At 38.6% G+C, this 8,038-nt stretch overlaps 1 protein-coding gene across 3 annotated transcripts in view; it reads right to left on the bottom strand.

Annotated features, from left to right (window-relative positions):
- Window positions 1–4,147: 4,147 nt before the first annotated feature.
- Window positions 4,148–8,038, bottom strand: part of LOC127647977 (axin-1) — a 39,126-nt gene continuing 35,235 nt past the window's right edge. For all 3 annotated transcript variants that reach the window (XM_052132521.1, XM_052132520.1, XM_052132522.1), the window contains exons 9-10: window positions 6,368–6,517; window positions 4,148–5,763 (exon numbers count right to left, since the gene is read on the bottom strand). In XM_052132521.1, the coding sequence (XP_051988481.1) occupies window positions 5,637–5,763; window positions 6,368–6,517 (277 nt within the window). In that variant the 3' untranslated portion in view covers window positions 4,148–5,636. The remainder of the gene's footprint in view (window positions 5,764–6,367; window positions 6,518–8,038) is intronic.

Genomic DNA, 8,038 nt, shown 5'->3' with positions numbered 1-8,038 from the left:
TGATGTTGTAATTAATAGGGAAAAATAAAATAAAACAAAAAAAATTTACAAACATTGATGGCAATTTGTAGCTTATATTAAATTATGATGGGAATTTAAAAATAAAGACTCACATAAACACTTGTGAAGATGGGATGCCAGTTCAACAATAAGCATTCTAACATTTCTTCAGCACCACATCTGGCTCTGTCTTGCCAGCCCCAGCCTAGCGGTTAGTACACTTTGAAGATCAGCACCAGCTTTCGTTACAATACACAGCCTGAAAACTCTATGCAGGAGCTTTATATTTGTTGCTAAAAACGAACAATGCAATTAGATATTACTCTACTCCTTTAATATATTGTTTTCTTTGGTGTTTCATGATCTCATCAAGGCAGACCACGTTAGGCTAAAACTATATTTTTAAAAACAATTCATTCTTGCCAGGCACCAAATTTAGCCATGTTAAGCTAAAAGGCTACAATTCTCTATTTGATTCTTCTCTGTAATACATTAAGGTAAGTGTAAACATGATCGTTATATTGTTCAATGGCACTCGGTTGACAAAGGACCCCAGGATCACATGCATGTGCATTCTTACAACCAGAACTCCATGAAGCCCTCTTCAGTTGTCTCAATTCTATGTTCTTAACCATGTCCCCAAACCGCTGTGGACCACCTCTCGAACATAGGGGTGAAAAATATGTAAACATCTGGAAAGCGACAGAAAACTATTTCTGCCATTCCTTGTTAGATGTTTAGGAAGCCTCTTAGAGGACAGGGAATGACTTTGTTTTACCATCCCTCACAATAAGTTTTGTCCTTGCTTTAATTTGCATTCCCTCGCGATAACTTTTGCGTTCCCTCACAAAGTTATGCATTTTCTCACAATTATTTTGGGTTTCCTTACACTACATTTATTCTTTCCTTACCAAAGTTAACCATTTTGCTTTACTTCAGCAGCCATGTATGGTGTTTGTTATTTGGAGTAAAACCATAGTAATCACAACATTACCATGGTTTTAATACAGCAACTAATGGTTTTATAAACCACTGTACTAGGGTTGCAACGGTATGAGATTTTCACAGTATGATAACAGTCTCAGAAAATATCACGGTATGGTATTACACAATTACTATTATCGGTGAAAACAGAAGGGTTATATTATTTATCTATTTATTTTTGAGCAAACACTTTATTATAATTGAAACTTGAAACCATTTACTTTATTGAAGTATGTGTAAAAAAAAGTCTCCCTTTTGAAAACAAAATAAATAGAAAAAATAAGAAAGCTAACAGAATTATACATAATAAATCGAATTATAAACATGCTAAAAAAAATAGCATGTAACTATAACATGTTATATAACTAAAGCATGTTAGCATAGCATGTTAAATTAACTACTAAATGAAAAATAACATCAGCTGTGTGAGCTTTTAAAGTAATGTCCTATGATTATTAACAGTTAACATATACTGTAAGTGCACGACAGTGAGGCCAGACTGCTCCTGTCTGTATCTTTAACTCAGTGCTTCTCAACTGGTTTTGCTTCAGGACAGATTTTACATTGGAAATCAAGTGTCGACCTGCCATAGATTAAACATAACCCCTATTTAATATATCCTGGGTTGCATTTCCTTGTATGTTGTATAGTTTTGTTCATGGTTTTCCAGTACAAGGACATGCATCATGTGACATTATTTTTGTTGATGATGTCAACAACAAAATCTACAGGAAGTTTCTCTCCCCCTTTTAAAAATTGAAGAGCATCTTTACTTATATGAGCCCATTATTATCCCGTTTGTTAACTAATATTACATATTTATACACATATTACACAGAAGGAAAGTCTACTCATTACCATGGTTAGGTCACTGAGCTAGTCTTAAATAATAATAAATTAATGTATTTATGAAAAATAAATACTAACTGAAACATATCTTGAAACTTTAACTACAACTGCCACTGTTATAAAATGAGGTCTATTAGATTCTACCTTTTAGATTATTTCATATGAAACTATAACTTTTTGTCAAAATATAACAGTTTCTTTTACTCATGTAAAATCCTGAAACAAATTTTTAAAGGTGATGTGTGTAACTATTCATATTTTTAACTATTTTGGTAAAGGGGCCACATCGGGCTGTAAGTAGTGCATAGGGGCCACATTGTATTACTTTTGAGATACAATGTTCTGCATTGATTTGGTTTTTGTATCTTTTAAGCCCAGAAATATTTGTGTACTCAATTTTCTGTGACTAGTGAGACTATTCTGCAATTGCCTAAAGTATTATATTGCCCTAAAAAGATAGATACTTTTCTATCAGGCATTAAAAAACTGAATAAATGTGGAGATAATAAATGTATTTTGTCATCTCTACTTCCCTGTTAAATTATTATTCAGTTGTAATAATAATTAAAAAAAAATTAATGTTTGTCGCAAAGTGGGCGAGTTTACTTTGCACAAATAAAAAATACATTTACATATTCATCTCTGGCTTGCTTTTGCTCGCATGTCAATGATGCCGAGATCTACTTTTATATTTAATTTAATCACTGAGAAGGTTTACCAGCAAAATTAGTAGCACAAAACATCACAAGCAGCCTCAAGAATGGACAGAGTAGCCCTATAACACTTTTCCTTGAGCAGAATATTGTACTACAGATCGCTACGTTTGTTCAAAGGGGAAAGCGAGACGTGCATGGTTATCAGATTGCACAAAATAAGTATAACATTAGGCGGAATATTTCCAAATTGCGCAAGTATAAATCTCCATCTGAGGGTGGTGGGTTGTCTCTTATCTGGCAACCCTGAGCATGTTAAACGTTTGTGGAGACGCGTTAGGTCCCAATGCAAGTTAACTGAAATATCCAATGAAAAATAAAAACGCTTTTACGATAAATGAGCCGCAGGCCGTATGTTGCCTATGTCTGCTTTAGCTGTTTGCGAGATTATCATTAAATTTGCGTCAGCAGTCCTAAATATTCTATCACTTGGGTGGCCGCCGAAATATCTTCAATGGGAGAACCATGGCATTGCTCTTTCCCTGCTGTTTGCGACCCAGTCCGAATAGACCAGTTGAGAAACACTGCTTTAACTCACACACACACTCACGTCAGACCCCCTGGTCTCGCTTCTCTCAGACATTTTCTCCACTGCGCGGAGATTCTCCGTCCGGTTGCATTTTTTTCTCAATACCATAGATAAGCAAATGTACATGGTATGATAACCGTCAATTTTCAAACCGTGGTATACCGTGAAACCAGTATACTGCTGCAACCCTACACTGTACATGTACCATAAATTAACCATGGTGTTACAATAGTGAATATGTACTACAGTAATGTTTTTTGGTAGAATGATCATATTTATTACTACGGTTTTTGTCTTCCTGTATTACTGCAGTTTTACCTTAATTATCATGGTTAAAAAGACAGTTCACCCCCAAAAAAACATTCTCTCACTCAATCATCCTCATGCCATCCTAGATGAGTCTGACTTTTTCTTCTGCAGAACACACAAGATTTTTAGAAGAATATCTTAGCTCTGTAGGTCCTTACAATGCAAGTGTATGGTCACCAAAATTTTGAAGCTCAAAAAAAGCACATAAAGCCAGCATAAAAAGGAGTCTATAAGCCTCTGGTGGTTTAATCTGTCTTCAATAATATTTCAGCTCTGGTGGTCCGTACAATGCAAGTGAATGGTGACCAGATCTTTCAAGTTCCAAAAACCACATAAAGGCAGCATAAAAGTAATTAATACGACTCCAGTAGTTTAATCATTGTCTTCAGAAGTGATCCAGTCGATTTTGGATGAGAGCAGACCAAAATGTAACTCCTTTTTCACAATAAGCCTTAACATCAGCAGTCTCCTTAGTGATCATGATTTCAAGCTCAGTTACACTTCCTATAGCATCATCTTGTGCTCTGTGCATGAATCAAGCACTAGTAAGTGTATTCAAGCTTAAAATCATGATTGTGCCTAGAGATTGCAATGGCAAGATGTACAGTAAAAAAAGGAGTTACATTTTGGTCTGTTCTAACCCAAAATCGACTGGATCACTTCTGAAGACAATGATTAAACTACTGGAGTCATATTAATTACTTTTATGCTGCCTTTATGTGGTTTTTGGAACTTCAAAGATCTGGTCACCATTCATTTGCATTGTACGGACCACCAGAGCTGAAATATTATTGTAAAAATAAATCTTATCTGTTCTGCAGAAAAAGAAAAGTCATACACATCTGGGATTGCATGAGGGTGAATAAATGATGAGAGAGTTTACATTTTTGGGTGAACTACCCCTTTTAAAATATGGTATCTGTAGTCATATTTGTGGCTACTATGGTTTTACGATAAAACCATATGGTCATTCTAGTAAAACCATGGTTAATTAAAAAATATAAGGGAGGGATAAAAGGTATTGCAAAGGAATAAAAAATAATTGCGAGGGTATGCAAAACATATCACAGAGGAACACAAATTATTGCAAGGGAAGGCATACTTTTTGTGAGGGAATGCAAAACTATTTTTGGAAAATAAATTCCCTCCCTGTTCTCAAGGGGCTTAGTAGATTTTGGATATAAACTACAAAGCCATTGTTCTGCAACTCAAATGTCTGAAGATGTTTGTGTGCTTGTCCTTCGTCTGTTCACCTGCACGGGCCCTTTTATCATGCAGTGTGTGAAGAGGGGAGGGATTATTATGCATGTCATGACATCGGCGACAGCACTACAGCTAAACGAGGAGACCCAAGACAATGGATTGTATCGATCTCAGAGCCACAGAGCAATCATCCGTCCACACACAATGTAAAGACATCATTGTATAGGACCTCAGCTCAAAGCTATTCGACATCTCCTTTGACATCAATGCATAATGCTGTGAAAAGTGCAGCTCTGGCTGACTCCCCTCTACAAGGTGGACGGATCAATAAAATGTTTTTATGAGTTAAAAGCACTCTATAAAGAGTCACTATGGTTTCTGCTTCTCACAACCAGAGCCTTGTGAAAATGAACACCTTTTTAAGTCAGGTCAATGTTGCAGCTGTGCTATGGGTGAACCGATTTCTCTTTTTTTGCCTTTTTTTAAATATTTAAATATATATAAAACTTTCTCTTTTTGCTTTTAAACAGACAGTCTGTACACATCTGGTACCAGTACATATAAAATTACAAGAGTTGTTAAATTAGAAAGGATATGTTCCTTCTGATACGTCATATAAAAATATGCAGCTTTAGTAAACATATTCATAGTACTTTTTTCTAGTCTAACTTTACATTGCTACATTACAATTTCCGAGTTAGAAATATACCAAAAGTGAGAGAATGCCACCTCACGCTTTATTTCGGTGAGTCCAAGAGCTCTCAGTGGACTCAGTGATCTTCAGCACTGAGCAGCTGTTTGACTTTAAAAGCCGTTGTGCAGAGGTAGAAGCCTCAGAGTAAATAGTGTACTTGCCGCAGCGACCTTGCCCAGCCCTCTCTTTTCTGCATCTCTCTCTCCTGCACAGCCACATACACTGTACCAATGTCAGCACCTGCACATCGCTCCTTCCTATACTCCACATCCTGCAGCTCCTCTGCAGCACACGTCTCCCAGTGCACCTCCTTTCCCCCCTCCCTTCTCTCCTTCCTTTATCCCTCCCGACAGTCTCAGTCAATCTTCTCAACTTTTCCGATGATCTTCTCCTCGAAGATGGGCAGGACTGCATCATCCTCACGTACCTCCTCGAACACCACACCGCAGTCAAACTCATCGCTCACTTTCTTGAAATAATACCTAAGATGTGGTAAGGGAGAGATATTGATGGTGAATGGTACTTAAGATTCATCTCACCAAAGCTGTAAAGTCAAGAAATTCTGTTCAGATATACAGAGACATATAATCTAAATTGCAACACTAAATGACCCCATAAAATCTGAATTAAAGTTTTGTGGCTTTTAGTCCATGTGTGCTTGCTTTGAGGCCATCTATTTGCAAGAGTACTCTTAAATTTCACTTTTAGCAGATATAACGGTCTTTCTCGTCCTGGAAAACAGACCAAACATTTTTTAATAACTTGTGTTGCACTGTACAGATTTTGTCCAATCAAATTCTCTCTAGAATGAGAAGGTCCCTTAACTAAAGCCTATTGGCTAATTTAGAATAAAAAGGGACGAGGAGTCTTTCCACATGTCTCGCCCAAACCTGTTTCAATAGGAAATATGTCAAAATAAGACAGAAAACTGCCCAACAAGAAACTTTACTATCATCTAGCATTATATACAGTCATTTGATGCTGGGGAAAAAAATGTGTTTAAGAATATGACCAAATGAACACTATGGTCCCAATATCCTACTAATGCTAAAAACAATGATGTAGAAAGTGGGGGCAGGGGCTTACCTGTAGCTCCCTTTCTTGGTTAGCAGCTCCTTGAACTGTCCCAGCGTGACAATCCTCCCTTTGACGGACGTCCTGTACGGGATGGGCTCTCCGCAGAAGTAATAGGCCACAGTGATGTTCTCACAGGGCTGCTTCTTCATATTTTTGTGCCTGTAATGAACCAAAAGGTACTTAATAAAACATTATTTGCTTAATTAATGCAGAATATTTAGAGGAAGATGGGATAAAATGGCAAAAGTCTAGTGGCAAAATGAGAGAGACAAAGTCCACTAAGGATGTCTGAAACAGTCTTATTTATATATAAAGACTCTTATGCTTGCTCTGTAGGGCTTAATGTTGGCAAGAGTGCTGGTGGGTGGCAAAGGGTTGGCTTCGTGTTGCCAACTAAAACGGAGCTGTTGCTCCACACTACAGATGCCTGACAAATGCTGCCCACTTCTCAGAAAAAAAGATGGAACTGTCTGGCAGCGCTGCTTTCATCTCCTCCACACTGATGCTTTGATGTGACTAAACTGCTTATGTACATGAGCAGCAGGCAGATAGTACACATCAATGGACCCTCGCTCTTCTCCACCGATCAGAATTTAACTCAAGCAAGGGTGCCTTTGGATAAATTACTAGTCTAAACAATACTGCCACTTGACACTTCACTGCAACCATAACAGTGCTTAACCAGAGTGTTTAGGCCCTTTCCCACCTACAGTCCTGGTACTTTTCCTTTAGTAACTTTCAAGATGAGAACTCTTATGAGGAATGGGCATGTTGCATTCGCACTCACAAAGTAACCCCCGTAGTGACGTCATCTAGTATCAACCATTGTTCTTGTTATGTTATCTGCATGCAATTCAATAGCAACTACAACACTGACGGAGGACGCCGGGATCAGAACTACACTTTTCTTTGGGCTGTTTTATACAAACTTTGGCTGTATCTGAATATGTAGACAGCCATTAATTAATGGTTTAAACGACAGTGTTTGTGGATGAATGAAGCTCTCTGAACAGTTTAAAAAGCACCTTCCCCTTCTGTCGCTCTCTCCACGTTGTGTCGGAGAAGCGACACTAGGGGTCTCTCGAGCGCCGATATCCACCTCTGATCTATGAAAAAAGGCCAATGAGAGTTGGCAGCCAGTATTTACATGTCCGACCCCGGACATACGGGTATTTAAGCGGCGCAAATACGGGAGTTCATTCAGAAAATTTCTTCGGAGCCGATGGTCTGTCTTTTTTTGTCTGTCTGTTTGCTGCGAGTTACACACCACTAACGTTCCTGTTTCCTCTGACGATCTGCATGCTGTTGAATCTAGACGGCGCACAACAGCGGCTTTCTCCTTCGCATTGCAGGGCGTGCATTGTTGCCCCTGAGCGCTTCGACAGCGCAGACACACACACATACTGTGTATTAAAAGAGTTATTTCCCTTAAAAGAGTGAATTTCTCTAAAAGAGCAAAACACAGCGGCGTTGAACGTCCTATTCAGGACGCGTCTTTTTCAAGATGCCCTTCCGCCCCTGTGTTGTTCCTGGATGCGGTAGAGTGCTCTCCGCTTCAGACGGCCACAGGCGCTGTCTCGTGTGTTTGGGCCGCGATCACACCGAGGCGGCGTTGTGGATGGCTCATGTTCTCAACGCGAGAACATGACCATGACCACGTTGCGGTCGCGGCTTGCTTTC

Source organism: Xyrauchen texanus, chromosome 8 (genome assembly GCF_025860055.1).
Source record: "Xyrauchen texanus isolate HMW12.3.18 chromosome 8, RBS_HiC_50CHRs, whole genome shotgun sequence".
Lineage (NCBI taxonomy): Eukaryota > Metazoa > Chordata > Actinopteri > Cypriniformes > Catostomidae > Xyrauchen > Xyrauchen texanus.
Note: the sequence above shows the minus strand (reverse complement) of the source record. Positions and strands in the feature narration are given on the sequence as shown.